Source organism: Echeneis naucrates, chromosome 23 (assembly GCF_900963305.1).
Source record: "Echeneis naucrates chromosome 23, fEcheNa1.1, whole genome shotgun sequence".
Lineage (NCBI taxonomy): Eukaryota > Metazoa > Chordata > Actinopteri > Carangiformes > Echeneidae > Echeneis > Echeneis naucrates.
This window is the reverse complement of record NC_042533.1, coordinates 7,209,285-7,226,561: the sequence shown is the minus strand read 5'-3', so window position 1 is coordinate 7,226,561 and position 17,277 is coordinate 7,209,285. Positions and strand designations below refer to the sequence as shown.

General features: G+C 42.2%; 2 protein-coding genes across 2 annotated transcripts in view; one reads left to right on the top strand and one right to left on the bottom strand.

The window, feature by feature from the left end:
* The window catches only part of wnt5b (wingless-type MMTV integration site family, member 5b), a 30,230-nt gene extending 14,421 nt beyond the window's left edge, over nucleotides 1–15,809 (bottom strand). Inside the window, exon 1 of the mRNA XM_029494924.1 lies at nucleotides 15,786–15,809. The gene's annotated coding sequence lies outside the window, so the exon portion shown is untranslated. The remainder of the gene's footprint in view (nucleotides 1–15,785) is intronic.
* Nucleotides 8,306–10,235, top strand: fbxl14b (F-box and leucine-rich repeat protein 14b). The gene has a single exon (XM_029494923.1). It carries the CDS (start codon nucleotides 8,951–8,953, stop codon nucleotides 10,151–10,153), a length of 1,203 nt encoding a protein of 400 aa, XP_029350783.1. The 5' UTR covers nucleotides 8,306–8,950; the 3' UTR covers nucleotides 10,154–10,235.
* Nucleotides 15,810–17,277: the final 1,468 nt, after the last annotated feature.

Below are 17,277 nucleotides of genomic sequence, written 5' to 3'. Positions count from 1 at the left end.
TCCTTCCCTCCATCCATCCTTCTGTCAGCTGGCAGAAGATGAGTCATGCCTCTAGCTGGGAGGCTAAAACTCTCTCTCTAAATATATCTTCTCTATACTTCTCCTCCCCACTCTTTCTCTGTCTCTTTCTCCCTCCTCACACTTCTCTCTGCTCTTCATCACCATCTGTTTCTCTGCATCTCTTTGCTTTGTTGTGTTGCTCCAATACTGTGATCTCTCCTCCTTCCTCTCTCAATTCTGTTTCTCTCTGTCAGTCTGAAAGTCATATTCATCCTCCGTTTATAATTCTGTCCCCCCCCCTCCTCTCCAAATACTGCACCCAGGCGCCAATAAAAAGCTGCTCTCACACTCCCTTGTCTCCTCACTGTGATAATGTGAGCAAACATATTCTCATTTTAATTTCCCATTTGTTGTGTATACAGTAACTTTATACCGTTCACAGTGTTTGGGTGTTGTGTCTAACTGTATATTTGGTGTCCAGGTCTTGTCTCTGTATAGCAGCTATACACATATTTCATACATCATCTCAGAAATCTGTTCCCATCATCAAGAACAAAAATGGAAATTCCTTAATTTTTGTAAATTCAAAACTATATTCAGTTGTGATTTTTGTTTCATGGTAGATGATGCCAAAGGTGCTTATAAACCTGTAATTAAGTAAACATTATCAGCCTACTCTAATAGTAAACAACTGCTCTAATGCAAGTTAAATATAAAATGTTTAAAGGTTAAGAGTGACATTTCAAGCTTAATGTTTGAGACATCATGGACAAGAAGATTTTACAGTGATCACAGCAATGGAGTTTCAAGCCTAAATGACTGGGCCAACTATATCTTAATTAATTGATCATTTTTCTTGGCTGAAAGTTGCAAATCGTCACTGTGTCTCCTTGTAGTCACATATTATGCACAGTTGTGTGTTATTAATTTAGCGTGTAACCATCTAATAACTGACTGGCAAAAGGAAAGTTTAACAGAACAACAACAGAGGTGGCTGAATCCATCCAACCTGATGGAGGAATAAACTGGGAGGCTGAACGAATAAATACGGCCAAAGCTTTGGCTGGCCTCGTTTGGCACTGGACTGGAACCCTTGGAGAAAGTGAATCCCTGATCAGAAAGCCCAGGGTGGAAGCCACTGCAGCTGGGCCAGATCCCCATGATCCCTCCCCCCAGTGCCCCTGGAGCTCTGCTGGTCAAACTGCACTGGGCTCCAGATCCCCTCCCTGGAGAAATTAACACACAAGCCACACACACACCCTCAACATGTACAAACAGATTTGCAAGTATACTCACACAGACAAACACACAAGCAGTCTAAAAGGCATACACACACACACACACATCAGTACAAACATTTTTGTTGCTTAGCTCACTCTCCCATCTACACACACATGGTTCCAGTAATCAAGTCAAAATAAACTGCCTTGACCCTCTGGGTATGTAAAAGTGAATATTTTTGTGACACGAAGACAAACATACATATACACACACCAAATTATCAAAGAGATTTAACAAGTAAGAAGACTTACATGTATACACCTAAGATATGAAGCAGTGCAAGTCTCGGCTGGTCTGGCCTGATTTTGTGCTCGCCTCTGAATTGATTCATCTGGCCTGTAAATCCCTAGGAAGCCTTGTACTGTGTCAGGTCAGGAAACCCACATAGACACACTCAGACATATTCACTCACTGGTGCATATCACGTTTAATCTGTATAGCTTCTTGGTTCTTTTGCTATTCCTCTAATTTTTGGTAAGATTGAGTTTGTTTCCAGTTTTCAATGTGGCACGTGTGTTAAATGTTCCCTACATAACCCGCAGGCTCCATCTTAATGGCCTGAAGTGGCATTAACTCAAAGACAAACACAACAAATCTGACATCAGTACAATTTAATTGATCTAAATTTGGATTTAGATGTCTAACATTATTGTAAATTTCTTTCCTGTGGGAGTAAAACATATTTTGACAACACATTCAGTCATTGATGAGTCATGCTGGTCTCAATGTTCTTGTCTACTGCTGTTCATGAAGATACTCTACATTTTATGCCTCTGCTTTGGTTGGTTTTGGCTGAACTGTAACAGAGGGGCAATCACTTTTATGGCAAATGTCCATGAATAGTTGACTGAATGAGGAAACGATCATATTGCCTTGCCCCCATTGGTCAGGGGAATGCCATGTGACTAAGTTGGGAGTTTCCCACTAGCTGTTGTTCTTTCAATACAAACCTTTTCTTTTAGGTTGATGGCGATTTAGAGACTTTTCATAAACAAGCCTGGGTATATGTATGGCTAGATTCTCTAGTGTCCAGTCTGCACTGAAAAAGGAAATCTTGACTATTGTAAGTGGAACTAAACCTGAAGCTGTTAATGCTAATGCTAGCTATATATCAATAGCCCCTTTAAGCAGCTTTAAGGTTGGCCAAATGAGCTATTGCTATTCAGTCTGATAATTTCACATGTTGCATTTCATTCAAGCAACTTTTTGTGCATTCAACATCACAGTATTTTAAATGTTTTATTCATTACTTTTAAACATTTCCTAAAAGAAAAAAAAAAAAAACCTCTAGGATATATGCTATCTCTAGGAAGGTTTGGGACCACTGTATATGGATTTGAGGCCATATGATTTTGAGTTTAAAATTTGAATTTAAAGTGTTTGCAGTACATTTGGAAGAAATATTTTGTTCCCGTGTCTCACAAAGAGGACACCAAAATACCAGTGTGAAAAGATCTGGAACAGATGCTGTGGGATATGCTTCATTGTAGAAACAGAACTCAATTGTTGCCTCCTTCAAACTTCACCGTGCTTGACCTCACAACTATTTTGAACACAGTTTAAGGGATGTTGCCTCAAACTCTAGCTGTGGGCCCACATCAAAAATATTGAAAATTAGCTGTTTTACACCTTCATGGTTCCTTGCACAAACATAAGCAGCCACACAGCCAAACACACACACACACACACCGATAGACAGCCTATTGCAGCCTATTCATGCCAACAGATGACAGAGTGCATTGAGAAAATGCCAAAATGCTGACTGCTGAGGGAGAGGCTGAAAAATCTCCCATGTCAGACTGCAGAGTTTGCAGAAAAGAAACGCATTGTTGAGGACACACACACACACACCTAGGCTGCCTGTGTGGTGCAAAAAGTGGAGCAGGGTGGCAGTGCATAACCCACATATACACACACACACACACACACACAGAGCCTTTGAGGCATTGTGGCCAGACGGGAGCCTAGATGAACTGTCAGAGAGAGGGATAAGAAAGTGAACGAAAAGGAAACATAGGTAGAGATACAGATAGATGGATAGATAGAGAGTGAGGGAGATTCACAGAGAAAAAGAAGCTCACGTCTCCCATTGATGAGCCTCTGTTGTCTCCTGCTTTTTACATCTGCTCTCCCTCTCCTCTCTTCTTTCTCCCATCATCCACATTTTGTATTACAGACTGACTCACTTGAGTTTTCAGTCTTTCACCTCACTGTTCCTTGTCATTGTATTCACATTGCCCAGCTGCTACTGCCACTTCTCTCTAATTGGTGGAAAATTCAGAAATAAAATGTGGGTGAGTGAATATAAAAATTTTGAGAATAAGTGCCCGATAATGCCGGAAAGAAGGGCCTTTTTTTTTTTTTTAACATATTGACTACTTGTGCAGGTAGCTAACAAGCATATGTAAACATAGTGCTAAGTTGGCTGCCTTGCTAACTTACAGTTACACACACAGTTTATTTTTCATAAAAAGTTTTCTGTTTATACTCTTTACTGTTTATACTATACTGTTGGAACGGGATTGTGTAAAAACTGAAGGTGTGAAACAGTTAACAGGATAGATTCCCTCTTTTTTGACACAACAGTTTTTTTGTGTACAGTAAATTCTTATGTTGAAATTTACTGAGCCTTATGCACAAGAGTGGTGCAAATTTATGTTGTATCTAAATTGCAACTGTTTTATTTGTTTTAGTCATCTGATGTTACTTGGCAGGACAAGTCCCCAGAGAGAGGCAGTATAAGTCTGTCAAACAAGCAGAGAAGCTGTAAAGGCAGGTATATAATACACACACACACACACACACACACACACACACACACAGTTTCCATACTGTACAGTTCAAGCCCCAGTGAAGCAAGAAAACACCTGAAGGAGCATAAAAGATTCATCATCTTACAGTGTACAGTATGGACACACACAGACACACATACACACACACAAAGGTTTAGTGTGTCTCAGGGCTCTCGTTGCATTGTTACTGTCAGCTTTCTCTTTCAAGTGTGTGTGTGTGTGTGTGTGTGTGTGTGTGTGTGTGTGTATGGGACAAGATGAATCTACAGAGTCATGGTAATACCCATTCAGGACGGTGTTGGCTTTCAGGGGGGGACATGTTGACACACGCCCACGTAACCTTGGCAACCAGCAATCGCTGTGGGTGCAGATGAAGCATGTTGTTGGGATGAGCAATTATCCAACGAGAGCCCTCCTCTGAATCATCAAATACAGACATAAAGTTACACACACACCTGTGCATGATGGGCCAATCATGAGACGAACCTTATGAGACGTTCTGCAACACACACACACACACACACACACACACCTGCATGCCAAGACTGACTCTTGGCGTCACTTCAGCGTTTTCTCTTTTAGCCCATTTTTCAAACATCCATTTTAATATTCAGAAAACAGCATGTGGCTCTCTTCAGCCCCGCTGATAGAAACACTCTTCCTCCCTTTTTCCTCTGACCGGTTCCTTTTTCCTCTTTCACTTTTCATCTCCCTGCCCTCATCTATCCATCCCTCTCATTCTCCTCTCTTGCTCAGTGTGAGTGCAAGCTAGGGCCCAGCGGGTTTTCCAAGAGAAGTATGACACACCACAGCAATGTGTGCGCGTGCACACACACACACATACATACACATGCAGCTGGGATATGAGGCAGACAGAGGGAGACAGAAAAACAGAAAAATGCCTGCTGAGCAAGTACACTCACAAACACACACATTCGCACACACAGGCAGGTCATGCAGAGAGACTCAGCTACTGCTGCTGAGGAGAAAGCCTGTGGCACTTAGACCTGCCTCGCTCCTGCTCTTCTTCCTCTATTTATTTCTTTCTCTTCTACCTTGTCATTGCTTCTTTTTCCTTTCTCGTCTGAAATCGTTTTGCTGTTACAGGTAGAATATAGAGTCATCTGGGTGACTGACAAATGACACACAAACACACAAATGGCACTTCTGGTATTACAACATTCGGTAAAAACTTCCTACATGACTCTTTGTGGTTGGCAGGGCTTTATTTTTCTTTTTGAACCCCGCAAACATAAAATTGCAGAGGCAACTTCTCCAAAGCAAAGTATCAGTGAACAGTTTGGTTTGACAGAAGATTTTTGACCAAACCAGTTTGTCCCTGGAGGTTTCTCTTGCAAACTGACCTACACGCTACACTTCATGCACATGTAAATCTAGTGCCCTGTTTAAAACTCATGGTGTTCATGCTGTCATTATAAAGCTTGGTATTCATGTCAGCATCTATATTTTGAAAATGCACGACACACTCTGTGCCTGGGTACCAAGGACGTAGGTGTTGGCAGCCACAGGAGACAGAGCAGTTAACTGCTTTGTTTTTGCCCTTGATGAAGTTACAGGATATAAATTGAAAGCAGAAGGGAGGGCATTAAAAATTTTCACCAGCCAGTTTTGATCCACTTTGAATGCGTTGCTAAATTTTAAAAGCTTTAGTTGTTAATTTCCTGACTCATATGGGCTTTTTCATTTATGATGACATGGTTATGTTCGACCAGAAGTCTATTAATAGCCATTGTCTTTATTTTAATTTAAAAGTGATCTAATCTTTAAAACTACTTTGTAATTATCTTACATTTTGGATGTTAAATTTGTTAACAATATGACAAATATGACATTGTCACAATCTAAACACAGCAATTCTGCTAAAAAAAACCCCCAAATACACAATGTTCCATTTCTACTTTTTCTGTATGCTAAATATATTATTTAGCATCATGCCTATTTTGATGCATATTTATATGGCACACATATGTGGCCTGTGTGGCCATTGCTGGTTACATAAAACTACCTACTTGTGTTTTGCATATACATCTATAATATCTGTTTTTTTCCAATACTGGTAATCAGTTGTTTTGGGGTTTTTTTTCTTGTCACGGTTTGGCATTTTTTTAGCAAATAGGCCAAAAAGAAAAGTGGTCGCAGGAGAGATAATGGGGAGAAAACAGTCTTTACAGCCTACTGAGCAATAGATACTGATAGTTTGGAAAATATTGATTTGATGTGCCTAACTTTGACTGCCAAAGTGTCATATTTGCTTTGCCTGGATTAAATTTTGCATGGAATGAGGACTGTACATTCTTGACTGTAGTTGTTTTAGGAAAGGAAAGGAGCAATTACAGCAGGCATCCTCATCTTTTACAGGGAAGGAGAACAGAGAAGATGAGAGGGAGAAGTAGAAGTGAGGAGAGTTGCTGTCAGTTGTGCATGGCTGCCTCTTTCATGTAAAAAATGCCTGTTTCTGCATCTCCTCTCTGTTCCTGTTATCCTTACCTGATCACTGTTGCCTCTCTCCTCCTATCACTCTCTCTTTCTCTGCCTCTACGTTTCTCACCCCCCCACCCCCTTTGCTCTTTTTCAACCACTCTGACACACTCCACTGGCTTCAGCAAACGACTCCCCTGTCATATTACCCCCCCCCCCCCCCACACACACACACACACACACATTTACACGCATATGTATAAATACAAGCAAAAACATAGTTTGCATGCAAAAGCCACATATGCACTGACCCAAGTTCACCTGTTTGTGCCTCCATGACAACACACATACAGACATTACTTAATGAAAAACACTGTGGTACACCCTTGAAACACACAAGCACGCACGCACGCACGCACGCACGCGCGCACGCGCGCACACACACACACACACACACACACACACACACACACACAGACCAAGGTTACTAAGAGGGTGACAGAGTTTCAGGTTGGTTAAGAGCACAAATGATGCACAGCTCTCTTCACATACGAGTGTTTTTGTATGAGATCATGATCATGTTTTTGGAGTATTACATAAGCAATTAAGAGAATATCTGCTGTGTAAAGCCAGCTATTACTGATATACTCTCAGTGCCATCAGCTGGGACTAAAATAAAATTAGTCTTCATTTCATGGATCAAAACATAAGCAATGCAGGATGTGATACAACAGCTTCAAAGTGAGTATTTTGGTTTTTTATGAGAGTCACGAGATAGAAATAAACCTTTTTTTTTCTTTTCCACAGTTTATAGGCTACTTAACCACTACAGTCACTTAAGGACACTTCACCCTTTTGTAAAAAAAAAATAAAAAAAAATCATAGGCCTACCACAATTCGTACAGTATGTATTTTATGAGAGCAGTGTAATAATACTGATAGAAACACACACAAGAGATAAGTTAAATCGGCAAATAGTGCAGTGGGTTGTTTAGTAGAGAGTGTGTGCTGGCCTGTGCTCACTTTGTACCGACACAAACTGTAATCTCCGGCTTGAGGCCTTGGCAGCACAGTGCCAAATGCCAAGCCAATAAAGCATGATGAAATTAATTACAGAAGATTTGCTCTGCTTTGTTTCCATAAATTATGAGAAGAATACTACTAGTCCCATTGTGTTTGTTTTATCAAATATTTTTAATATTTGAAAGCTGAAAAGATGATGGATGGCCTCTGGGAACGAGAATTTATTAGCTGGTTTTGCAATCAAGTCAGTGAAAGAGGAGACCGGAGAGAGACAAAGAACGCAGTATTCTTTTCTTTTTGCAGAGTTACCAATTCGCCTTTAAACGTGTAAATGTTGGAGCCAGTGATCGCAGCCCGGCCTGCAGCTCGGCCTGCAGCTCGGCCGGTTTCCTGTGTGGTCCGCTCAAAGGGTTAAAGCCCAAAGTGAACTGAATTGTAAGAAGTTGGTTTCCAAGGGAAACTGTTCGCACCGTTCCAGCTGAGGCGGGACAGACCAACTGCCTGACACGGAGGGGGTAGGGGTAACTCGGGGAAATTACAAATTTACTTCGCGGTGGAGCGCCTTTTAAATATCGATCTGCGCGTTATGTTGCAACACGCTGCGTTTAAAACGCTCGGAGCGACGGGTTTTCCGGTTTAATCTGTTTTAGGTAGCACACTTTAACACTCCTACTTGGCTCTACCCCTCCCGCACAGCCAGAGTGCTCGGGTCCCTGCCAAGTCGGTTTGAAAAGAGCAGACAAAGGCTTTGAGCTCAGGACGCCCCTCTCTCTCTCTCCCTCTCTCTCTCTCTCTCTCTCTCTCCCTGCCTACAAAGCCAACCCAGCTCTACCTTCCCCGCTTTCCTGCCATGGAAATGTTTGTTAATGGGTGGCGTTAAGACTGTTGGTTTTATTTTTACTTTCTTATTCTGAAATGTACGACCGTCTGGATCCCCGCTCGGCCGAGAGAGGAAGGCTTTTTGTAGGTATAATACAAGGAAGCGTCGTCTGAGAGAGGGAGAGAGAGGGGGAAGGATTGACGCTTTTTCCTCCTCTCCTCCTCCTTCCTTTCGCCCCCTCTCCTCCTCTTTTTGGCGGAGAGAGGGGTAGAGGCAGGAATAAACGCTTTTTTGTTGTTTTCTTTCTTTCTTTTTCTTTTTTTTTTTTTTTTTGGTTAATGCATTTGAATCCTACTGCGCAACCAGACCGGATCACGTGGGATCGGAGAGAGTTGGATCGGTTCTGCACACTTCAATGTGAGAAAAAAAAAGAGAGAAACAAACAACTCTTTCTTTTTTACTTCTGTGGATAACCAGAACTGTTGATACTTTTTGCAGTAGTGCGGGAGAAGGGGGGGTGTTCTGAGCGGGTTCCTTCTTTCAAACCTGGGAGGTGTGGAGTATTAATTCTTATATGCCTGGGTTTTGAAAAACAATGGAGACGCACATTTCGTGCCTCTTCCCGGAAATTTTGGCCATGATTTTCAGCTATCTGGATGTGAGGGACAAAGGCAGGGTAGCCCAAGTGTGTATTGCTTGGAGGGACGCATCCTACCACAAGTCAGTGTGGAGGGGGGTGGAGGCCAAGCTGCACCTCCGCCGGGCCAATCCCTCCCTGTTTCCCAGCCTTCAGGCCAGGGGCATCCGGAGGGTCCAGATCCTCTCTCTGCGCCGCAGCCTGAGCTATGTGATCCAGGGAATGCCTAACATCGAGTCCCTCAACCTGTCTGGCTGCTACAACCTTACAGATAACGGGCTGGGCCATGCATTTGTTCAGGAGATCCCGTCACTGAGGGTTTTGAACCTGAGTCTTTGCAAGCAAATCACAGACTCCAGTCTAGGCAGGATAGCCCAGTACCTGAAGAACCTGGAAGTACTGGAGCTTGGTGGCTGCAGCAACATCACAAACACTGGGCTCCTCTTGATAGCCTGGGGCCTCCACAGGCTCAAGAGCCTCAATCTGAGGTCCTGCAGGCATGTCTCAGATGTGGGGATTGGACATTTGGCGGGCATGACCCGCAGCGCAGCAGAAGGTTGCTTGAACCTGGAGTATCTGACTCTCCAGGACTGTCAGAAGTTGACAGACCTGTCACTTAAACACATTTCCAAGGGCCTAACCAAGCTCCGGGTACTGAACCTGAGCTTCTGTGGGGGGATCTCAGATGCAGGGATGATCCACCTCTCCCACATGGCTTCCCTGTGGAGCCTCAACCTACGCTCCTGTGACAACATCAGCGACACGGGGACCATGCACCTTGCCATGGGCACCCTAAGGCTCTCCGGACTTGACGTTTCCTTCTGCGACAAGATAGGGGACCAGACTCTAGCGTACATCGCCCAGGGGCTGTACCAGCTCAAGTCCCTGTCTCTGTGCTCATGTCACATCTCTGATGATGGGATAAACCGAATGGTGAGGCAGATGCACGAGCTGAGGACCCTGAACATTGGACAGTGTGTGCGCATCACGGACAAAGGGCTGGAGCTCATAGCTGACCACCTGACCCAGCTGGCGGGCATCGACCTGTATGGATGTACCAAGATCACCAAGAGGGGACTTGAGCGGATCACACAGCTCCCCTGCCTTAAAGTGTTGAACCTGGGACTCTGGCAGATGACAGAGAGTGAGAAAGTGAGGTGATTGGAAATGTTTTTGAGTGTGTGGGTGTGTTGCGTGTGTTGTGTTTGCCTTTTCTTTTATGGGGACAGAGGGGGACACAAGGAGCAGGAGGAGGGGGAGGATGGGTGGGGAAACATCTTTTCTTATTTAAAAAAGAGGAACCTTCTCTTCCCTCCTGTGTAAGGTGTGTTTCTCCCATGTGGCCAGATTTTTTTTTTTTTTTTTTGGTCCAAATGTTTTCTTTTTTCTTTTTGTTGCCCTTGCAGGATCTAAAATAGTGTTTGGTATGACCTAATATTCTGCCTGGTAGGAAGCAATTAAAACTTGCTATTGTTGTGAGCTCATAAAAATCCCTGTTAGCAATTGTTTTGATCTCATATTAAGTTTTAATATCTCATAAATTCTTATATTGGACTGGAATAACTTGTATATGCATATCAGCTTGTTTCACACATGTCGAAGGTGTCATTTTCTGCGTACTATTAGAATAATAGGTTCCATGTACTGACACTTGCTTCCAGAAAAATCTTTAAGTGAAACTTGCACCCGTACAAACTGACACATTCCTTTTCATTTAAAGCAAAGTGAGGTTTTAAAACTTGAGTATGAGACTTTTTACTTTTACAGTGAGTCTGGATTTGAGACATTTACGACTCATCTCCACTACAGCCATCACGCCTAAAAAAACATTTGGCTACCTCGTATGTGGTTGTTTTCAAAGGGTGTATACTGTTTAAAAAAAGAAGAAGTGGAAGAAGGAAAGCGAGAATGAGAGACTGGGAGAAAATGTGCCTAAAGGGACTGTGTCTGCCCCCTCCCCCATCGCTCCATCCCCTCCCTCTTCCATGAGCAGAGCTGGAGAAAGGAGACCAGGACACAATCTAACTACCTTTGTTAATTTACCCCCATAAACAGCAACAATTTACCGGAGAGAGACAGAGAGAGAAAGGAAAGGGGAGCTGTAAAATCTTGTCGGAGTATAACAGTACGGCGCTTTATGCAAAAAAGAAAAACATAAACCTGCTTGTGTAGGGAAGCTCTTTTATCATTGGTTTCTTTCATTCTTTCTGGGTAAAGTCCAACTTTAAAGCCCTTTATTGAGACATGTTATGTTCAAGCTTTGACCATTATAAAGGAGATAAGATTATCAGCTTACCTATAGACATCTTATAATAATACTAGGCAATAGAGATAGAGGAATATTATAGTGATACGATATGAAATAACACATATTGGTATGAGCAGGTCATTATTAAACGCAACATGTCAGTGTAAGTATATTATAGGAATATTTGGCATTTTTGGTAAGGGATGCTGGTGGAATTAAATGTCAGTGGATGTTGTTCAGAGCGTTGTACTTCAAATTGAAGTGATTTCTATATCTTATACCCTATATTGATTGTAATGAATCAGGGTTTTTCTCTATGGCTTTCTATTTTCCCACGTTTTTGCCAGCACAGGTTGCATTCATATTGATGTTGCTGTAGAGAGAGAGAGTGAGAGTGGAGGGTAGGGATACCTACACGGACATCTTTTTCCTCCTCTTTTTCTCCATCTCTCCCTCTTTTCTTTCTGAATAAAAAATATAACCTGAATCCATTTTGAGACATGCATAGAAAAAGGAGCAATCGATTATTTTTCTTTTCTTTCTCCGTCTCGAGTTACAAGCGGAATGCGTCTCTCTCTCTAGCTCTCTCCCTCTCTCTCTCTCCACACACACATACACACACATTCATACACACACATGCACACGCACGTGCACACATGGGGGCCCATGTGTGTGCGTCTTAATGTAATGCAATGACCTGCTAGAAAATTAATATACGGATGTGCGTCCTGCTGAAAAAGCTGTGTGTGTTTGAAAATAAAAAAGATGTACTGTATATTATGTGTTTGTAAAGAAGAAGAAAAATGCAGAATCCCAAAATTAAATTGTTTTATATTCTTACGGTTAAAACAATTAAAGATATTTATATAATGAACGAACTGAGCCGTGTGGACTACTTTTGTGTAGGTGTAGCACTGCACTGCTTTCACCATGCATGTCTGCTTTACTGTCAACAAGAATGTGAAAAACTGTTTCCACAATTTACACCCAGAAGTCAGTCAGTACAGTCGGGGTCTCATTCTGCAATGATATTGTCCATATTTAGGCATATCACTTTAAAACAGTCAGGGCTTTCATGTTAATGCATCCCCCTTAATAACCACCCACACATCTCTGTGTATTGTCCCTGATCAGCCTGGTCTTGCTTCTCAAAGAGGCTGAAAAAAGAAAAATCTGTGTTGTTTTATTATTTACAAGGAAATTTAAAATGAATGCTTGCCATCTTGATTTGGCTGCAGTGCCTGCGTAATTAATTATCACCAAGGCGTTTATTATAGGAAGCTGTTCCACCCTGCTGATTTTTTTAATCATCAACGTCTGTTTTTTATTTCTCAAATGCAACAAAAAGGTGTTCAAATCAGCTGGAAGGCCAGTTGAGTTTCACACTGAGGTCTCAAGGTTTCAAAGCAGAGGGGACTTAGAGCTGTACGTGGAGGATTTCATGGTTTAAATGGAAGGTTTTGGGTGTTAGTTTTGGTTATTTTTGCAGTGTTTCATTTCACATGTGGCAGATCGTGCCTGTGCAGCTGCATGTGCGGAGTAATGAGATCTAAAGTTGGTTAGAGCAGATTTCCCTCTCTCTGCTTTCCATCAGGACGTGTCCTGTGTGTGAAGTGACACACCATGCACACACACACACACACACTGAGCGAGAGGTTTGCCAGGCCAGTCAGTAGCCATTGTCTGTCTTTAGAAGTTAGGAAGGCAGGTTTTGGTGGGGGATTTTTTCTTCTTTTCCTCTTTCTCCTCTTGTTCAGTCACGCATACCAGATCCTAGACCAGACAGGAGATCCCCCCCTCCTCCTCCTTTGCTTGTTCCCCCCAACCATCTCACACACACACACACACACACACACACACACTTCTTTTTAGCATTCCATACCATCATTCAAAGCATTTAAGCATTCTCTCTCTCCTGACTCTCTGTCCATGGGGATTTGGGGATAAAGGCCAGTAGAGGGATTGTTGACCAGAGGGACAGAGAGAGACAGCAAGAAAGACAGACAGCGAGAGAATGTCAGTGTTTGCTGTTTCTTAAGTTTGCTTTAGCTGGCCTTTGGTCTTGTGCAATAACACTGCAATGAGTGCACACTGAGATGTGAAAAATCTATCTGTGCCATTTTGTGTTGCTTTCCCCTCCTAGAAATACCTAAAAAAATAAACTCTTTATGAGCCACAGAAAAACTGTAATTTGTTAACAGTTGAGCCACTGTTGCTTACATATTCTGGCTATACAGTACTGTTATTATTCATTTTGTGCCTTATAATGACAAACAACAAGCATGTTGTTATTTGTTTTTTTTTTAAATCTTGAATGCTGCAGCAAGGCAATAAAAGAAGCAAATTCAAAGGAAGGAGGTGTGACACTATAATAAAATGGAGCTAGCTATAGTGATAAATGAATGGAGAACTTCGCTGCATATAACGTGGCTGATTTTTTCTTTATCATTTGACATTTGGGTTTGCAGACCTTTCCCAACAGATACAGGAGAGTTACCATGACATGGTCATATCACAAGGTTCCACAGAAAAGGTCTGCAGGCTGAAATGTAGACTGACAGAGATACAATCAGCTGCTTTCAAATGATAATGTGATACTTTATTAATTCCCATAGGGAAAAGCTCTTTTTGTCTTCTGCCCTCCACAGGGTGGTCAGAGGTCAGGCTCAGCTCCAGAACCACACTGCTGGAGTTACTGGGGACTCTGTGTCTTGCCCAAGGACACATCAGCAGGGTGGAAGGTTGTCATGTTTTTACATTGGGTCACCTTGCCTGCTTGCCTGCCTGTCCTCTCTCACTGTTCATTTGTGAGTCCTTGGAGGTGTAGCGGGCCACCTGTGAAGCAGCAGTTCTTCCATTTTTAAAATACAGGGTTTTTTTGTTTTTTTCAATCCAACAACTCTACAGAACAATCTGTGAAGAGAATACCAACTGCTCCGTTATTGTATAAGTTTAGGTCAAAATTTGCATTATGAATAAAGAGAACTGAGTGTGAATTACGCTCGGGAATTCCACTGCTAGCTATTCAACAGCATGCAGCTACAGGTTCATATTGTACAGACATACATGAGAGCAGTATTTCTGTAATGCTTAAACCACAACCATCGCCTTACGCCAAGAAATCTACCACTTAAGGGGATGCTGTGCGTCTCCTGCTAAGCTCTGCCTCCCCTGCATGGATGAATACCACAACAGAGTGAGCGATGCACTGACACTGCCAGGTTAGAGGGTTTCAGTTTTTCCTGCGTAACTCAAAGGTTTCAGTGTTGCCGCCATACAGAAATGTGTGCAGTCAGTGCACTGTGAGGCAGCTGGGATCAAAGCACTCGCCAAATGGCTTTATGTTCAGAATATATCTTTTTCTCAGCGTGAGTCTTTCTTCAAACCTACAGATCCTGTCTGTCTGGATGATTGACAGTTTCTAAACAAGTTAATTCAAAAGCTTGCAGGCACCGAAATTAGACAAAGGCTCACATTTCTGCCCCATATAGGTCGCTGACAAAACCTTTTCATACTATAAATGCAGTTTTTGCATTTGAACTTTGGTGTGTGAATGAGTGTGTGTGTTAGGCCTGTAAGTTGTAAAAGTTGAGCCGTGACTAGTGTGTTTTACTGCTATCATTAAAGGAACAGTTCACCATTAGAAGGGGAACTGGGGTTCTTCACAACAAAGCAGCAGGGGTATTAGCAGCTGAGTGTTACTGCCCTCCCCCACATCTCCCTGTCTTTGGCTGCAACAGCTCCTTGTCTGCCGTGTTGTCTGTCCATCTTTTTTCTGGCCAGTTCTGAGGTCTGTCTGTCTGTTGTACAGCTTTCATCCTGTTTTTTTCCACCTCATTTTTTTCTCTCCCCTCATGCTGCTTCATCTCTACCTGCCAATACTCCCCTCTTGTTGTCCCCTATTCTCTTTTTATTTGCACTTAGTTTTCTTCCACTCTCTTTCTCCTTCCACTTTCCAACTTTATTTCTTCCTCCATTTCACCTCACTGCTCCCATCCGCCCCCTCCATGCCTCTCTTCTTTCTCCCTCTTCTCTCACTATTTCTGTTTCCACCCTCCTCCCTCCACTCTGCGGCACCTCGTGTTGAGGTGTCGCTGAGGTACAGTAGACGGCTCTTTGAAGTCCCAAAGGCCCTAAAGGCTGTATGAATGTATGTGTGTGTGTGGGTGTGTGTGTAGGCAGAAAACTTTTTTATCAGCAGATCCAGTCAGGAACATTTGGCATTGCTTTTGATTTGGGCGTCTCTAATTGTGAAACAACCTTCTTTGTGTAGTTCTTCATGTGTGCATGTGTGGGTGTGCGTGCGCACATGTACTTTTCGATTATACAGAGCAGGAGAATTTAAATCTCTATGACCTTTTCTGCTTTTCTTTAATCAGTCAAAGTTGAACAACAATAAAAGTGAGATTTCAGGGTTTTATGAATGGGGCTAATATAACTATACTTTGTGCCATTCAGGATATGAATTTATTTTCAGTTAAAAGAAAGCAACACATCACAATGGGATTAGAATTAGGAATGTGGGTCGATCACACTGTAACTTACTGGTTCAGGGCTGGTTGGAGAACAGTGAGGGGAGCAGGGAAAAAACCCTCTGTCCTAAAGTCTGCTTTAGTCAGCACCCAACCTGGAGAAAGAGACAGAGAGAGGGGGCGGCAAGGGAGTGAAAGAAGAGGAGAAAATAAGGGAAAGAGAGAAAAAGGAACCCAAGGAAAAGTAGATGAGAAAAAAAGTTGAGTTAGTGAGAAGGAGTGGGAGATGGAGAGAGACAGAGAGGGAGGAATCTGTGAGTCACTGTTTAACTGTGGGCTGCTAGAAGTCAGCTGGCCATGTTAAAATACCGTCTGGGCACATACACATGTACACCCACCCCACACACACACACCGAATCCTTTTTTCACAATACAGAAAATCTGCCATAACTGCAACAACGGTTGGCACAGCACAAATACACACATATATTAAAGGTTTTATGCAAAAATTGTGCTACTGCCTGTCTCACACTTTGCTGCCCAGCAGACCAGCTAATTATTTTCAGTTGGACACCAGGCATGCACACACCTCTGTCGCACATTCCTCAGGAAGTAATGAGCTGCTTTTTCTACAAAGGTAAAAATTTAGGCGAAGGTCAAAAGTAATTCTTTCCATTTCACAAAGTTTAACTTTGCAATAAGGAAGACACTGACATCATTCAGCACCTAAGTAATCAACTCTTGATTTTTCTGCAATGTATAAAAAACATGGCAGACAACAATGGGTTCCTTCTCTCCAGAGACGGATATCCAACATTATTGCTTATTATCCTTCTTCAATTTCATTTTTTATGAAGCAAAAACCTTTATCGTCAACCAATCTATTTCAAACCCAATTAGTTCTTTGGTCAAAGAAATCAAGAAAAGTGTCACAGCTAAACCTCTGTGAAGCTTATACCTGGGTGTAGCTTTGCGTTGAGCTAAATGCTAATATTAGTTTGTTAATACCACGACGACAATGCTCATATGCTGATGTTTCGCTGGTATGTTTACCCTGATCACCATTTTAAGCTCTATCATGGTAACATTTGGGAATTGACAATAAACACAATCTGAGGCTGATAAAACTATAATTAGTTTTATAGCTGTTCGGTCATTTACCATGTGGAGTCAGAGATATTATAATTCATTATGAGAGGAATACAAATGCCAAAACAGCATTTCAGAACAATTCACCCTATTGTTGTTAACATGATTTAGTAAAATTAAAAATGTGAACTTGATGGTGGTGGTAGAGTAAGGGGATCATGAAAGTCATTCATCAACCCTGGTGTCATGGTAAACCCTGCGATATGAGTCATATGAAGATGAGATATTAGTCTGGCTCAAAGTGGGGGACATCCCTAATGCTGCCAGTATGCTAATAAAGTCTGTAGTTTCTGTTACTACTCTCCAAAACCCCATTATTCAATTCACAATGATGTAAAAGGGAGAAAATGAGTCATGTCCAGTCAAAACGTATTGTTTCAGAGCTACTTTGGTGGATTTTCCAGCACCTAGACTAG

Excerpts from the sequence above, each read along its gene's own strand:
- fbxl14b (XM_029494923.1), top strand. The coding sequence starts at position 8,951 with ATGGAGACGCACATTTCGTGCCTCTTCCCGGAAATTTTGGCCATGATT.